This window comes from Hesperophylax consimilis, chromosome 27, assembly GCF_061612785.1.
Source record: "Hesperophylax consimilis isolate HC1 chromosome 27, BYU_Hcon_1.0, whole genome shotgun sequence".
NCBI lineage: Eukaryota > Metazoa > Arthropoda > Insecta > Trichoptera > Limnephilidae > Hesperophylax > Hesperophylax consimilis.
In genome coordinates, this window is record NC_142862.1 from 13,605,903 (window position 1) to 13,624,314 (window position 18,412).

The 18,412-nt window shown below is 34.9% G+C and overlaps 1 protein-coding gene across 1 annotated transcript in view; it reads right to left on the minus strand.

The window, feature by feature from the left end:
- The window catches only part of conv (insulin like growth factor binding protein acid labile subunit convoluted), a 36,707-nt gene extending 20,898 nt beyond the window's left edge, over nt 1-15,809 (minus strand). The window contains exons 1-11 of the mRNA XM_089647741.1: nt 15,656-15,809; nt 14,086-14,251; nt 13,110-13,269; nt 12,017-12,186; nt 6,731-6,883; nt 5,886-5,989; nt 5,048-5,146; nt 4,639-4,740; nt 3,819-3,963; nt 2,791-3,045; nt 69-241 (exon numbers count right to left, since the gene is read on the minus strand). Coding sequence (XP_089503867.1) covers nt 69-241; nt 2,791-3,045; nt 3,819-3,963; nt 4,639-4,740; nt 5,048-5,146; nt 5,886-5,989; nt 6,731-6,883; nt 12,017-12,186; nt 13,110-13,269; nt 14,086-14,205 — 1,481 coding nt within the window. The 5' untranslated portion in view covers nt 14,206-14,251; nt 15,656-15,809. The remainder of the gene's footprint in view (nt 1-68; nt 242-2,790; nt 3,046-3,818; nt 3,964-4,638; nt 4,741-5,047; nt 5,147-5,885; nt 5,990-6,730; nt 6,884-12,016; nt 12,187-13,109; nt 13,270-14,085; nt 14,252-15,655) is intronic.
- Between the last annotated feature and the right edge of the window lie 2,603 nt (nt 15,810-18,412).

Below are 18,412 nucleotides of genomic sequence, written 5' to 3' on the forward strand. Positions count from 1 at the left end.
ATTTCATATCTAGATGTACATATAGGTACCGATAAGTAGACAGATAAGAAAACAACTATACTACCTACCTCAGAGAAAATAGTGACTGGAAAACGGCGCTGGCAATCTCCTTGACTTCGTTATAGGATACATCGACAGTGTGCAGTTCGTACAGCTTTGGGAAGGTGTTCTTCGGTATAGTGTGGATCAGGTTATGCGACACGTTTAGGATTTTTAGGCCGGACATGTTGTGCAGAGGAATCTGGAGAAGATACATATTATTGATGATTTATTTATAGCAGTGATTCATACCCTGTTTTTTGATTAACCCACTCGCACCAGAGGGGGAGATGGAGACCCCCATTTGAAAAATTTTCCCATTACTGTTTTTTAACAGGCCTGCGATTCTGGAGTTAAACGATCAATCGTTTTCGTATGCGCCGTCTTCGAGTGAAAAACTACTAGTCGTCGCGACTAACTTTTTCGAATGTTTCAATTTTACGTATTCTTGAGCGTCGAACGGTCGAAGTTGGTAGAAGAGATGATTATATTGGCACCCCTGTGAATATTGTCTATGTTCCTGATGTTTTTGGGATTTCTATGGTGTGACTGTCAAACAGACAACAGTTATTCGTTATTCAAAACAGAAATGGCTGCGGGACATATTACAAATTGCCAAAAGCAACTCTTAATTGAGCTTGTAAGCTCCGATAAAGACTTATTAAGTGGGAAATTTTCACCCACTTTTACATTTGCGGAATCCGCGCGGTAAAAAAAAAATTGACAGCTAGACTAGATTTTGACAGCCAATTCCATAGAAACGCCAACAACCTACCACTCGCTGCCCTGTTTCTACTGGTTATACCCAGTAGTTATTGTGTGGAATGACTTTTGACGTTTGGCGTCGAAGTATGTACCTTCGACCAATTTCGGGAATAGCAACGACGACCAACGTACGTACTTTCGACGGCGATTACGAGAGCCCTCGATTCAGGAATAGAGCCCCAGTAATAGGAATACCTAATTCCGACAAAATTACTCTCCCCTCCCCCTCCCCAGGATCCCCACAATTTTTTTTTAAAATTGCTCATTTCAAATAAGCCGCGAGTGTGGTCAAAAAGGTGCATTTTACAGGAAAGGTCTACAATTACAGTTTGCAATCCTGAAATCCTGCGGGATTGCAGCAAAATGTGATTCTGGGGATTTGCAGGATTTTCATGTGCGGGATTTGTGGAATTGCAGTATCGAAAAATAGAAGACAGTCCCACCAACTAGAGCGGAATTGGAGAGAGCATTTTCCACTGCTGGGCTACTTTTGTATACAAATGTCGTTCACGTATGGTTGACAGTACTGTCATTAAAGATGATTGATATGAAAAGTCCTCTTAACCACTCGAGCGATGGCTACCCAAAATTAGGTGAGTGAAGTTTATGAATCATAAATTTTAACGATATTTTTTATATTAATCTTAAAAATATGGAGTAAATAGTGCAATCTATGTGGATTCATTGGATTTGAACCGCAGTAAGCAGTTCATATGTTTCTTTATTAATATTTGGAGTTATGATATTAATCAAGTCGAATGGCTGAATCGAAATAGCTGGAGTGATTAAATGACTTACTATGTTACCTTTTTGGCTTTTATATAATATACTAGCATCAAATATAATTGATACCAAATAATATAAAAAATATTTATGAAACGTTGACCTTTTTCCTTAACCACTTAATGCTTTTGAACGAGCGGTGTTCGCGGACGGCGCCTGTATCGTACCGCGACAACCCGAACACTGCTTGCGTCTTTTGACTTGTATAAACAAATGAACTGCTTACTGCGGATTACTGTTATACTATTATGTTTTAGCAGTTAGTCTTGTTTTATTTTTTTGAATATGGTTAAGTTTTTTTACATTTTTATTGCTTCTGTTTTGTTTTTTTTTTTGAACTGATCAATTTTAAATTATGTTAACTCTTTATAAAAAATAAAATAACCTGATGTTTTTAGTTTCATTTTTGTTAAAAAAAACCGAGTATTAAGTGGTTAATAAAAATTCCACAAATCCTGCGAATTTTCTAAATTCTATCTCCGAATCCCGTGGGATCTGTAAAAGATGCGGGATTTTCAAACTCCAACGACGGCGAAGTCGGGTGAAGGTACTTACGGAAAAATCTCAAAATGTCTACAGTAAATAAAAGAAGTGAAATATGAAAGCATTTTACAGTGCTAAATTTTACAAATAATGTCAAATGTGAATATTGTTCCGATATCATCAATTCTAGTGGTGGGTTAACAAGTAATTTAGCACGTCACATGAAGCGCAAACATGCAACAGTGCCCGTTGTAAGAAATATAACGTATTCCAGCAGGTCTGAAGAAAAATACATTATGCCAGCTTGTAATGTTAATAAACCTACAAATACTAATATTATTAGGGCATTTTTAGGTCAAGAGTAAATCACTGTTTGAGTGTTAACAACATGACATCTGTTGTGGTTCACAATCGGTTCCGATTTCACTTGTCTTAGGTTTGTAAATCTGATAAGTTCGTTCAGTCTTCTTGTAACTCCTATCGTGACATTCCACCGGGTCCAGCCAGTCCAGCTGAACGAACTCAATGAGTTTCGTTCCAATTGATTCGATGAGTCCGGCGGAAAGACACAATGCGTTTGATTCCTCATGAGTCTGGCGGAATGAAAGGAATCAAAGGAACGAATTCAGTGAATCAAGTCCATTCGGCTGAGCATGGAATTTGAGTCCGTAAAATGAGCGGAATCACACACTTCTAGCCTGTATACTGTCGGATACACACCTGATTAAGTTCCGTAAAGAAATTATAAGACAGCTGAAACTCGGTTGCATAGGTGGTGGAGTCAAAGGCCTTGGGGAGTATCTTGGTGAGGTTATTGTGCGAGAGGTCCAGCAGCGTGATGTTGGCGCAGTTCTCGAAGGAGCCCGCCTCGATCTTGGACAGGACGTTGTGGGATATGTTGATGGTGGCAAGATACAAGTCCTTGAAGGAGTTCTTCTGGATCTCGGTTATCTGGTTGGCTGACACGTCGATTAACTGCAAATAAAATGTTATAGAGTCAAATTCTATTAAATTATTTGGACCTACACCAGAAAACCAGCACCCCTGAAGTGATTTTGTACCAAAACGACACTATAAAAATTATCAAATTATTATAATTTTTTTTTAAATGTGAATTCCGCACAACTGCTCACAACCGTCTGGAGCCTGTGAGACTATAGCATCCCCAATCGGGGTTTGTTATTAGGCTGAAGGTAGAAGGGATGGGAAGGGGATGGGGAAGAGGAAGATAGAGAAGTATCAGGTTATTCAGATCTGGTCACCAAACATGGCTAAAGCCATTTCAAGCAACGTTTCAATTCTGAATGATGGTTTGCATCAGGGCGATACCAAGGGTATCTTCCACTCTGAGATTATAATTTTCTTTATTAAAATTAATCTTACAGGATAAAGATGAATCACGAACTTGAAAACCTTATAGATCATGAGACCATTGTTAAGATCACAAACATTTTGCGTAACATCCTTGTAAGCAAAAAAGCGAGAACTCAAACCTTGAAATGAATTTAGTCGGCTCTCTCATGAGAGGCAAAAACGACTTACGTCGCTTCCCGTGGCTTGAGGGTTAATGAGGGTAGATAAAAACTCGCATTTCAAGTTTTTTTATAATGTGACATTTAATAATCAGGGATGCTGTTTGAAACAACGGTTCTTTTTGAAAATAACAGATGGCGCCAGTTCCGTTTACAACAATCTTAAACTGTACAGTCATTAGGATAATAATACTATCAGATTAAAAATGGACGAACCTCAACATAATTTAGCTGACTGAACATCTGGTAGTCAATCTTCTTGATTTTGTTCCTGGCCAAGTCAATGGTACCGATTCTGGTCACTGAGCTGAAGGTGCCCCGACCAATGTCCGATATCTCATTGTCCGAGAGGAACAAACGCCTGGAAATAAAAACCACATTCGTAAGATATTTAGACAGTTACAATAATTAATAGTACTAGATAAATTATAAGCTTAAGCGAAAGTGATTGGTTCGTTAAGAACCATAACATTTCATTTCTCTTTTTTTTATTAGATTTTAGAGACTCTTTTTTTAAATATTTCAAAGATTTTGTTGCCTCTATGTATTTGAAGAGCACGAGAATGTTTAGGACGGGTTGTTTCGGAGAATTTGAACAATTCATCTTAGTGTTTAATGTTCACTTCAGTGAACGATAAATGGCATTGCAGTTTCCCTTTAGACAAAGAATTTGAATAATGATTGTTATAATGTATTTTTGAATTCAAAATCATCATAAAATTGGTTTTCGACGCATCTAGTGCGTCGGAATAACTTTATTAAAATAATAATTTTGTGAAAGGTGCCCATTCTTTTCTAATAGATGATTGATCTGCCAACTACATGGAATTACCAGAGACTTACGAATACTACAGAGGTTAGTGCATCTTTCAATATATGTTTAGGCAATTTTTATCATAATCTTTGAGATGTCGCTTGCGTCATAATTTTTTTTAAATTATTTCTCAGGGATGAAAGTCCAATTCTCTTGAGGCAATATACAGGCTCCAACAATGGCAGAGGAAGACATGGTACTATGAAGTGCATACTTTGTTACCTTAGAAATCTCATTCCCCTGAAGCTGTTGGTGTCCAGCCTCTTGATGAAGTTATGATTTAAGTGTACCACTCTTAGGACCGCATTACGAGCAAACATTCCTCTGAAAGATAAATTAATTCATTAATAAAAGAGGAATGCCGAAGATATCCACCCAATCGACGGCATCGGGAGTCACTTGGTTCAGCACAGACGTGCATCTGGATAACTGATGGAGGGTATATTCTTCTTCATGATGTGTTCTATTGTTTAAATAAGTCCACATTCACACAATTCAGAATCATTGTTAGTTCCAGATAGTTTGTGCATCGCGTACGCACAGCGACTTTGACTGCATCGGATGTGGTTTGTAGAAGTTCAAATCTTCCGAGGAAGAGAGAATCTTGGCATTGATAATATTTTTGACATACCTGGCCATTTCTGTGAGGTGGTTGTGAGAGGCATTACACCAAGAAAGTTTGGTGAGGTCGGCTATGTGGGAACTGTCGAGCTTTGTTATATTGTTGTAACTGTGAAATGAAAATAAAGAAATTAACAATTATTTCAGACCCGTGAAAAATCATGGGGTTTTATGATTATAGGATTTGTGAAGCTGAAAGGACAGGGTTTTCCAATAAGAGGTGTTCTGTTGAATAGCCCGCTATTTCGGTAGATGTTACTTTTGAAGCTGTCATTTTTTGACATTTGACAAGTAGAAACTTCGCCATTAATACAAATGGTACGATACACGCTTCGACAACACATTAAAATTATTAAAATTCACTTGAGTGAATCAAATCTTGAGTGATGAGGCCCATTTCCACCTCGGTGGCTTCGTCAACAAGCAAAATTGTGACATCTGGGGCTCGGAAAACCCAAGAGTTATTGTTGAAAAGCCTCTCTATCCTCGACGTGTGACTGTTTGGTGCGGTTTATGGTCCGGCGGAGTCATTGGACCTTACTTTTTTGAAAATGAGGCTGGAGCAACAGTTACGGTGAGTGGATTGCGCTATCGAGAGATGATTAATGATTTTTTATGGCCGGAATTGGATGGTATTGATTTGGACAACGTTTACTTTCAACAAGACGGCGCTACGTGCCACACAAAGAACGAAACCATTGATCTTTTACGATTGAATATCAAAATTACACTTCTTATTGGAAAACCCTGTGGTAAGAGAAAAACTACATTTAATACAGCATCATAACCTCAACTCAGGCTTGTCCTAGTGAGGTTAAAAAAAAATGTAACGAAACAATAAACAATACCTTATATCAAGTAGTTCAGCGTCCCTCAAGCCCTTGAACTGATTTTTTTTCAGAACTGTCAGCTTATTTCCGTGGAGGTCAAGCGTCTTCAGTTTTCTCAGAGGCTGAAATCATAATGCTTTAATGTAAATATGTCAAAACATTTATCTATTTATATCACAATAATTGACTGGTAGGCCAGTGCAATTAGCGCCAAAAAGGGGGTCGCGATCGAAGTAATTCCGGTAGTCCCAATTTTTTTATATGTTATATAAACTGATGTAAAATCTGAGTTTCCGACCTCGGCGCACCTGTGCTCGCGCCGCCATTTTGAAAAAACTGGCCGAAATCGGGCCAAAATCTAGTTTTTTCCAAATACCTCATTTCCAATGCAAATTTCGGTTAAAGTGTGTGCATAAAATAACCTACAACTTTTGTGAAAACAAATTTCTTCTATCTCTAATAGGTACCGAGGTAGAAAGTCGTAAAGGTGCGTATATTTTTGAAAAAACAAGTTTTTTGCGCGACTAGGTTTGGTTTTTTATAAATACCTCGTTTCCAGTGGAATCTCATGAAAATTTTATTGATATCAATTATGTAGAACATAAACATATAAAAAAATTGGGACTGCCGGAATTACTTCGATCGCGAATCGCTAACTGCACTGGCCTATGGGGAAACAAAAAATACGGCGAAATGTTGACAATATCAGGGTGTTTCAAAGTTCGTCAAAGGTATAAAAGTTTTAAAAACTGGTGTTTAATGAAGACCGTTGAAATGTTTAAATTTTGATTGGTTACTCCTAATCAACCGGATCAAATGCAATCGGGACTGAAAATCAAGAGTAATTTGTAAAAAATAAATACCTGGAAGGATTCCACCATCAGCTCTCTTAGTTTCCCATTCACAATATGGAGCCGTTCCAATTTCCCCAAAGCCAAACTGTCTGCAAATATGTCTTTGTCCAGGGTCTCCATCTTGTGACCATCTATTTTTAGGATGGTCAGATTACCAAGAACCTGAAAATAAAAATTTTCATGTGTCGTTTATTTCTTCTAGTGCTGAATTGTTTTCATAAAAAACTCGCAAAAATAGATTGTATCATTAGTTTCTCCGCATTAATTTATTTATTTATTCACGACTTGAAGACTTTTACATGTTTACATAATTACAGAAAGATGTAAAAAGGATTACAATAACTATATTGTAACATAATAAGATGAGTATGAAATAAATAAGTATGTATATAGTTACATTTTCAAAGTAAGTTTTATGTGATGTGTTCGTCGTTAGAAAAAGAAATAATAATTCTTCTCAGTTTATCTCAAATATTTATGCTTGATTCCATGAGTTGTGTGATTACAAATTGGTGGGATTTTTTCGTTGAAAAAACAGTTGAAAGTTAAAAATATATTAATATTTTTTTATTGTTTACTTCACTTAAGCGCTTGTTATATGATAGCGAAATTTCGCAAACTGTCAAAATGTCTTCATTTTTATGTCACTAGAGGGCGGTAGTTGTACATTAATGAACTTGTTAAAATATAACGTCACACGTGCGTTTGTCGCAAAGCAATGAACGTATAATATGAATGTGAAATATTAAGTAAAACAAACAACTTAGTAAAAAAGTATGACTTATTTGCAGAACCTACTATTTTGGTAAAGCATTTAATTTGACATTTTTTATAAATGTTTCATCATTCACTTGCTGTTGTCATTAGTGTTGAGGAACATTTCCGATACATATAGTTTGTTTTACACGGTGTTCGGAAACTCGTGGTATAAACGGTAAAACCCTTTATAGGTCATAAGCTAAAAACGGATAGTTTTGAAACCTGCAACATTAAGGTTTATATTTCTTTATGTTTACAAGTTATAAGCCCTTGGGTTGTAATCATTCTGAGGTAACGCACAGAGGTCTTGAATCGAACCAACCGCCCAAAGTTCTCACATGTTGAGTAAATTTACGAAAATCGCGTCCTGGTCAGTTTCTCTATAAAATTATCAAAGCAGTTATTCATTTATTGTCAATTTTGGGTTATGACTTTTTTTATTTGAGCTTTCGTTTTCGAGAAAATCGAAGGTGGATTTATTTGGTAAATTTCTTAATTTTATATTTGATAGAATATCTATACATATTAATACCATCATTAATAAATTGACCTCGAGAAATGAAAGAAATTTTATTTTTTTATTTATATATTTGTTAAATTATTCTGTGTTATTTAGTACAACTAAACAATAATCTTTTTTCATTTATTCGTTACTTGAAGCATACCTTGTTTGGAGTATTTTTTCCGGCTGCCATGGATAAATCATAATATTGATCTACAAAGAGAAAAATAATATTGGTAATTTTTGGTTCAATTACCAAACGTGCCCTATGATAAAACGTTCACTCTCCCACTTGGTCAGAGCGCGTAAAGACAATGAATTCTCTCACACACACTTGCATAAAGATGCCGCCAGTAAACAACATGACGTTAGTGCTAACCGTTAGGAAAAGGAACGCATATTAAATGTTGAGTTTTAAAATATGACACTTGAAAAAATACAATACGTCAAATTTACATGAAAAAAGAGAATTTGTGAGTAATTACTGTTTTTGTAGCTTCATTAGATTATTGCAATGCTTCAAGTGAGTCGGTATTCTACTTTTAGACCCATTAATGAAACATTTTGATGGCATTTTCGAAATATATACGCCGTGAAACAGGGAGCGATAGCTTCAGTACCGTTCACGGGGGCTTCTCACCCGTAATAAGTAAAATACTGTGAAATGTCTTGAAAATTTGGTGCAAGATGAAGTATTTATTTAATTGTTAATATCCACAGATATCATAACGATAATAAGAGGCCGTACTTCTACAGATGTGTGTATTATATACATATTTTAAATTAAAAATATTGTGTAAAAGCGTTTTTAATGCGATAATCATGGATCGAAGTTTTAAAAGTGGGTTGTATGGTGTATCAATGTTTTTATTTTTTATAGTCGAATGCCTACAACAACTACAAAAAAAAATAGGCAGACTGAAAAATAATAGTCCATTAATTGGTATAAAAAAATATGAAGTCTGAGAATGACATACGAAAGGTAGTATTAAGCCGTTTTAGGGAGCTGTTTTCCAGCAAATCACCATTATGCCCTATAACCCACTCTTAACTTTTTGTGCTGTTTGTACCATTTATATGGCATAAAGAGTGAAGTGACAGTTTTCTTACTAATTCCGTAAACAAAAGGAATGTGTTTACAAATTGAGGTAATTTTGCACAAAAACAGCGCTATACAAGTCATCCAAATATTATCATCGAATTCATTCAAAATTATTGAAGTTTCGGTAATTTTTTTTGGTAACATTTTGATATAATTTTTTTATTACAGTAGAGCCGTGATAATCCGTACCCAGGCTAATCCAAACTGCCAAATGAGTCGTATAGTTCCTATCTACGATAAGTCCACTTTCGTGAAATGTTGGCAAATTGATATTTTTAATTACAAGGTTTTTTAAATAAAAACTAGAGAATTATTTATTAAGTGGGCTTTGTTGTCAAACTACGGATGTAAATAATAAGATAAAACCATGAATTTCTTAATAGTTTAGGAGTGATTACGTAAATAATGATGGACTTATCGGCATTTGAAAGTAACTGTCAAATTAATCGTATATAGGAACTCACAGCCTGTGACTTATCGGTGTTTGTTTCTCAACACCGTTGACATGTGAATGACAAGTATAGGGCCAGCAAAAAATTTGATTTAAAGGAAACGAAAATATTTAATAATTATTTTTTTTAACAAAAGTAAGTTAAGAAAAGTGCATAGAAGAAAAAAAAAATAAAATACAAATGTACTTAGGTAATTTTTTTTTTCGATTTTTTTTTCATAAGTTTTTTACAAAAAAATACGATGGATTAGAATATGTGTTTACAAAAAGAAAACCTAAAAATAATTTTTTTATTGTTTTCCTCAAAAAATAAACAAAATATTTTTTGTACTCTAAACAAAAGTAAACAATTATTGCAATATTTAAGAATGAAACAAAACCAATTTATAGAACGAAACATAATATTATTATAAAAAAGTAAATGCAGATATTTTATGATTACGATTTTTCTGTATTTATCACAAAATATTCAAAAACTATTGTGCCAATCAACTAAATTATAGAACAAAACACAACAATATTATAAAAAAGGAAATTTTGTGATTACAATTTTTCTGTATTTATCACAATCAATTCAAAAGCTATTGTGCGAATAAACTAAATTATAGAACAATATATATTATTAAAATGATTAAAGAAATGAAGCAATTTTATGATGATAATATTTTTTTGTATTCATCTTGATAAATTCAAAAACAGATATTTTTTACACAAAAATCAAGGATTTTCAATTATTAATTCTTAATAAAAACTCGTGGTTTTAAACAAAACAGGTGTATTATTTTTATTGAAAAAAATTTGGTTAATTTGCCAATAATATTATGTACCTTACTTATTACAAGAAATAAATAAATAAAATAAAAACTTTTGTTAATTTGTTAATAGTATTGTGTACCTTACTTATTATTAGAAATAATAATAAAAAACTGTAATAAAAATTAAACTTGAAAACAATAAATACAAACTTAAAAATTATTAAAAACAACTGAGCGAAGTTTTGGGATCACCCAGTAATGACCGACTCTCAATGAATGATTCCACTCAAAATAGGAGATTTTTAAGGACCTATTACGGCTATCCGCCCAGCGCCCTTGAGGTGTTTTTGCACAAAAACGGCGCTATACAAGTTATCCAAGTATTATTATTATTTATTATTTTATTATCCACGTGTTTTTTCCAAGATTCCTTGATGATGACTCGCTTTCTAGATGTATTACCCGCCACATGAACAACATTTGTGGTTAGATCGGACATTATTTAGCTGTAAAAACGTATAAAAAGGCAGACACTTTTACAAAACAACTGCTTCAGCAGCCATGTTGGAATTTGAAAAATGCTTCCCCCCCATTGGCTGCCTGGACGAAATCTTTCTCGCTCATTGGCTGCCTACACGAGCGGTGGACTTATCGGCTTTTGGAACATACTGCTCTGTGGATTTATCGTTGTTTGGAACTCATTGCGATATTTAAATCCACTTTTCGTAGGATTTTACGGCCGTTTTGAACTCATTGATATTTGATTAGTGCGCTAAAGAGCCGCTAGAGTAAAACTGCATCATTAGTTCATTTTTGGAAAATAGTGGACTTATCGTAGATAGGAACTATACGACTCTAATGACCCCTCTCTCCTCCTATCGAGGCCGCTAAAGCTGTGGTTTTCTGTAGTTACATAAGAGCTCTCGCGCCGTGTCTGTGTTGCACGTGCATTACATGGTGTTTTATGTTATAAACATGCTTCCCTAGCCAAAACTAAGTAAAACTGTAACTATACTGCAACAGTGTGCATTATTGGGTAGTTTATGACTAAATTAGAGCAGTTTATGTCAAATTATTGTGTTATGTGATTTAGAAGTTCATTAAATATAATTTTCCTATGCAGACAAATGATTCACGTAATTTTTCTCTGATTTTACGCTGATCCGAACGCTTTGCGAGTCCGAACAGGTGTTGTTTTTCGTTATTTCGGATTTTCAAAGTTCTACTGTATTTAAAAAAAATCAATATTTATTTCAAATATAACCATGTCACAATTTCAACGACGGCTCGCATAATGCAATACAAGTTTGCAATACTTTTTAAGCGATCGCTTGCCATAGTGTGCCAAATTTATAAAGAAGCTAAAAATATGGAATAAATGGTGAAATCCAGGTGGAATTATTGGCTTGAAACTGCAGTAAGCAGTTCATATGCTTCTATATTAATACATATTAATTAAATCAAATGGTCAAATCGAAAATCCATCGCTCGAGTGGCTAAACATCTGAAAGATAATTCTATCTAGTTTCTAAAATTATAAGAAACATATATTACATATATTACATTTAAAATACCTCGGAAGCATTCTAATTCCATGAAAAATTTCACCTTCGTTGGGACTTGTAGGTAAACATTTAAAAGCCTGAAAGGTTAAGAGAATTACATTGCAAAATGTATAGCCTCTATAGATTCAAATATACTAATACGCTAATAATGTGTTGCTTACTTTAAAGGCCTCTTTGGGAAAGGTATCTAGCATGGTGTTGGTCAGGAACAACTCCTGTAGGGTGGTGTTGATGCCGAGGAAGGCTCCCTCTTTAATGGTGCTAATAGGGGTCTCCTCAATCTTCAAGATCCGCACCTTCAGCCTGTGCAGGAGGGAGCCATACAGTTTTCCTGGAAAACAAAATCATCAGTTTGAACTTTACACCGCTGGCCTTTAAAACACAATCTATCCCATGATGCAGCATGTTTTGACAAAAAGTGCTTTAGCCAAACATAAATATAGTGAGCATACAATGAAAAGTGGCCAAGTCAAAGTCGATGTTTTTAATTTTTTTTTTTAATGTGACACTTCACAATAGTGCCTCTGTCTATACAGTGTAAAGACAGGGGAACTATATCACCTGGGCAGTATTGTGAGGCTGTTAAGGTATGGACTGTAAGGAGGGATTTATTAATGAGGGTCTTGAAGAGGTTCATTCCCACATTCCCCTATCGGACATTTTTTCCATCATCAAAGATAGATCCCGCAATGTTTGGACAGAGTATTGGCACATTGCTAGTCAATCCAAGAGAGCCTGCTATGCCTCAATACAAAGGACTATTCCATCAAAACCGTGGTTTCAGCAATTCCCTCATTTATCCAAAAAAGAAATTTCTTCACTCATTCGAATGAGGATCGGACATTGTTCCGTTCCTTCCCATCTTTTTAAAATTCACGTCGTTGACTCCTCAGATTGTACATTCTGTGGTCTAGAAGTGGGAACTTTAGATCACATATTTTTTGGTTGTCCCTCTCTAAACAAATATCCTCTCTTCTATCAAGCCTTATCTAAAATTGCCTCCCCTCCATTCAACATCTCATCTCTTCTAAGTCTGAACTCGACTCCAATTTTCATTATAATTTTGAAATTTGCCCGTTTTGGCAATGTTCTGTTTTGTCAATGTTCTGTTTTGGCAATGATCTGTTTTGCCAATGTTCTGTTTTGTCAATGTTCTGTTTTGTCAATGTTCTGTTTTGTCAATGTTCTGTTTTGTCAATGTTCTGTTTTTTATAATGTTATTTTTTATCACGGAGTCGAATAGAAAATTCTCACCAATATTACACTCCTTCAGTATCAGCTGTTCTATGGGCACGTCCAGAGAGGCCAGGTTACCCAGTCCAACACTGAGCGTAGCCAGCCCCGAGTTCTCGCACTGGATGTACAGCCCCGAGTCTGTACCCAGTGTGCACTCACACGGGTACAACAAAACAGCCTGGAATTAAAAAAATGTTGGCATTAGGGATATAGGTTAATTTATTAGACCTTACGAAGATGGGTGTCATTTTCATTTTGATTTTTTAATTTATTTAAATAAGTTTATTAGGGAAATAAACAGTTATACATATTTATTGAAATAATTACATGTTACATGGTTGCATGAACCAGTAAAGATTACGCAGGTACTTTCCCACCTTCCTATTCCCCATCTCCTCTCTTCACCGCTACATTCAGTCTCACAACATACACAAATTGGGGATGCCATAGTCTCACTGGCTCCAGACGGTTGGGAGTAGTTGGGACTCTTGTTCAGTTTTACATAAAACAATTTTTTTTAAATCATTTTGAAAAAAAAATGTTATGTGAAATATATGATTTATAAATAATTAGATTGATATGTACCTACTTACTAATCTTATGATTTCAGAGAAAATTTTCATTTTGATTTATTAAATAGGATAACATTAGAAACATACTTTTTCAGATTGAGAGGTCGGCTCAGGGGGTTATAACTCTGATTGAAAATTGGAACCGTGAATATTGTGACGTCATATTACTGCCTAACTATACCCACCAACGAAAGAATCTAAAAGTCTATGGAATAAACTTTCAGAGTTTTTCATTGGTGTATAGCATAATAAGTAGGCTCCAAATGAGAATTTTACTGTCTACATATTGGCAAATCTATGGTTTTTTAGGACCAATTTGTTTAATACAAGAAGCCCAAAGATATCGATCTAATGAGTGGTTTACTTATGGGTCTGCTGTTCACAGAACTACTAGTTAATTAATTCAATGGAATGTGGTTTACCTTTGATTTTTCCATGGGACATCTATATCTAGGCCCAGGAGGGATGTATTCCGAATTAATAACTGGCAGCGATATTAATACCAGCGCTAATAGGTAAAGCATCATATTTATGAGGGCCATATTGGAGCCTTGATAGGTTATTTTTAGGAGTTGTGTTTTCTAGTATCTGAAAACAAAATTAAATGACTATATAAATATGATTTTATATTATTAAAAGTTTGAAAGGTTTCCATGAACCCTTGTTTAAAATTTTGTGAAGAAAGTTAATTTGACAGTGACAATATTTGTGTCAAATTCTTCGCAACTTTTCTCTTCCTCACACATCCTGTCCATCTTCACCCCATTCAGCCACCCAACATACCCCAATTGGGAATGCCATAGACCCACTGATTTTGGGCAGGTGGGGATCTTGTGCAGAATTAACAAGTTATGGTATCTCACCAAGGCGATACTGATAAAATATTGCACTCCAGTGTTATATTTGATTTAGATAATATTAATAAAAAAACTTACTGATTCTGACCAAAAGCAAGGTAAAATTAGCAAGGTACCCTAAGGATATAGACATATACTATCACGGACTTTGCTGTAGGCCTTTTTAAAATATACAATTCCGTAGTACATTATTTTGATGTATCTCAAAAGGTTTAGCCAGCGTTAGCATTGTAAGTGCCCAAAAATATATTTTTACGACTTGATTATAAAACATCGACTTTTTTCTACTTTCTATAAATATAATATGCATGTTTTATACATGTAAACCTTCCGGAAGAAATTCTCTAAATGACAGTGAAAACTCTATCAAAATCCGTTCCATAGTTTAGAAGAACTAAGCACACAAACAGACAGACGCTGATAGCGACTTTATTTTATACTATTTAGAATAGAAATGTATTTTAATTAATTATCTCTGACTCATCGTTCAAGATTGTCTACAAACCTCATTCTATTACGCATTTTTAAAGGTAAATCAACTGCCCACACTGTCTGTCCATGTAAGGAAAATATACAGTTAAGTAAATAATAAAATGGTTTACATTTGCAAAGAAGATTCGAAATTGACTTTAAATGTTGATTACTGACTACTAAATATTTCGTTAACTGTAATAAGTAGTTTTATTTTTTGACCAGTTTTATTATGGTCTTTAATAAAAAATATAGAATATTGGGTTTTCTGAGTCATAACTCAATGTGCTGTGATGTCATTAATGCTATCTACGAATGATACAAAAGCTTTGTTCACAAAAAAATAAAGTAAAATACACTTCTTTTCCAATAAAACTAGTAATAATAAAAAAAGAAACTCAGGTTTCGTGTTTATCCACTCGTTCACGGTCTACAAAAGAAAAGCTGAAAACTTTCTAAAATAACACAAATAATGTTTCTGAATATTATTTAAATCACTTAAATAACTTTAAAATCGAACCCACGATGATTCATTGATCCTGTCACTTGATATTAAGGACTTAAAAAGCATTAAAGCAGTCAAAACATTGCACTTGCAGACATATTGTACGGGAGTCGACATAACCTCAAAAATGTATATCAAACAAATCACATCACAACTCACCACATATCACTTGATTTTTGCGCAAATATGGAAAATAATGTAAAATAATATGTTTTTAATGATTATAACACATTTAAACTAGACATTATTACGTTTTTAACAATTTTATTTAAGGTTTTGCACAACCTTGCAATACAAACTTTATTGATCTTGTAAAACAAGAAATTGTGACGTTTGGTAGTTTGGAGTTGAAGGACAGATGGTGCTTTCCCTTCTCTGATCGAAAAAATTATAGCATAGCAAATTATATGAAACTTCATGATTAATGAATAAATCTCACAAATCTGTATTACTTAAGGAAGCATGATCATGAAATGGAAGGTCTGAATGGTTGTGTAGTTGCCCCTTGAAGGCTATTGGGTATTTTGTTCATTTTTGTCACATACCCGTTTATTGCGGAAATGAGTACCTATTAGTACCTAGGTATGAATGAATTTTATTGTTGACTTGTCACATGATCAATGTGTTAGCCATTAAAGTATAAGTATATGAAATGAAGGGTATATTTATAAATATTTAAATTTGCGATAGTAAGTTTAGAACTAATCAAAAATCGATATGGTTCTGAAATACTTCAAGGGGTCGTGACAAAGCGCTGACTTTGATTCAGGATTTTTTGATTCGTCGCCTATTTATTTTCTATTCTCTACTTCGTTGTTATCCAACTATTGACACGACCCGGTTCAACCTACCCGACATTCCCGAGGAATGTTGGATTTGGGATGCTGACTAACGTCGAGGGAGGAGGGGAAGAGTGTGAATATTCAGATCTGGTAACTAAATATAGCTAAAGCCATATAAATTCTTTTCCATTCCGAATTCCAGCCTTTTTCTTCTGTGCATATATTTTTACGTGAATAGGCGTAAGAGTCCCAAATCCCAACTATCCCCAACTGTCCGGAGTTGAGGATATTCACAATTTTGCATAGAATAAAGAAGAAAACTAGAAGTGCCTTCCATACAAATTTGAATGGAAATAAATATTCCATTTAGCCCAATAGCCCAACGCTCTGTCTCACTTACACCCGCCTGAAATCGTAGATTTCCATCCCATTTGAATTTTGTAAACGCAGTTTTCTATTGGAAATTTAAACCTCGATTATGCAAATATTTGGAAAACAAAATAAATTGATAAAATAACAAGGCATTTTTTATGTTCTGCTATATGTTATGCAATCGGGTATGTTGTGAGGCTGAAGAAAGTGGGAAAGGGAAGGAGATGGAGAAAAGGAAGTACCTATTTAGATACGGTTACCAAACACGGCTAAAGCCATTTCAAGCACCGTTTCGATTTCGAATGGTGGTCTTTCATCAGTTCGATACGAAGAGTATCTACTTTTTCTCTTGGAATTTTCACTTTTGGGTACCAACTTAAGAAAATAAAAAAATAACATTAAATTTTTATTCACATTTGTTTTACCAAATTTTCCAAAATTTGCAAAATAAATTAATACACATAAATAAATAACCCCCACAAATACATAGAAAGTCAAAATACAATCGTCAGATAAATAAGTTCATGATGTCTATTGAGTGTACAGAATCAATGGTGCATCAAATCTTTGTGGGTTAATAGTTTGCTGACGTGATGAAAACCTCTGGCGTTGAGGATATGCAGGTAGCCTGTAGAAAATCCCCTGCAAATTCGACTCTGGAAGAAGAACATAATACGCTCCTTGGGCATTCAGTTGTCCTAAAGAAACTGGAACATTTTCAAATTCCGCTTTGGGTTCTTGTAAAGTCATTGTGATATCTTTCTCGACGAAATCTGCATTTTCCGGGTTGCCAACAAGTCTTTCTGCCTGTGGTTTTCCAGATTCATCTACTGTGGTTGGTGGAGTTGTCGTTGGCCCTTCAGTTGCTGTTTCTGCTGTACTTTCAGTAGCTGTTGTTACTTCCTCATTTGCTGTTGTTGATTCATCAGTTGTTGTGCCGACGTTTTCTTCTATGATAGTTGTAACTTCGTCTGTTTCCGTTCTTGGTGGATTGTAAACATAACCATTATTTATCATTGCAGATTTTTTGGCGTATTCTATAGTTGGAAGTGATAATCTGACTGGCTGTCGCAGCTTTCCTGCTACTGTACCGCTTTGTTCTGTTGCACTTTCCGTTGGTGGCGTCGTTAAGGGTACTTCAGTTTGCGATGTCACACTTTCAGTTACTGTTGACATATCTTCAGAAGCTGTAGTTGACTGCTCAGTTGTTGTGCTGTCTTCTTCAATGGCAGTTGTAACTTCAAATTCCGTTGCTGGTGGATTGTAAACATAACCCCCATTACTTTTGATTGCGGATTCAATCTTTGGGAGCGGCAATCTGGCGGGCAGTTGAAGTCTTTCTCCTGTTGGTTTCCACCCTGATGGTGGATAGGGCGCATTCACAACATCAGATTTAGGTATTAATGGAATCACTCGCAGCTCTGCAGAATCCGAAACTTCTTGTCTAGACGATCTAAATTTTGCACTCCCTCTTCCTTGCGGAATTCCGTGGCTCCCTGCGACAATCGCACACAAAACGAGAGCTACAAAACACTTCATTTTATTATCTGACTTATCGAAATATTGACTTGAATACTGTGAGTTCAGAATGTGACTGATGATCTTCCAATAGTTTGTGCCTGTTTTATAGGTTGTTTCTTTAATCTAAACCCTGGTGTATTCCATTTTTGATAGCGGTATTATGTGTGCTATTGTTTCCCGCGGAACTATTGTTTTGATTTTGAATTTAAAATGTAACCTTACCTTGGAGATATATTATCCT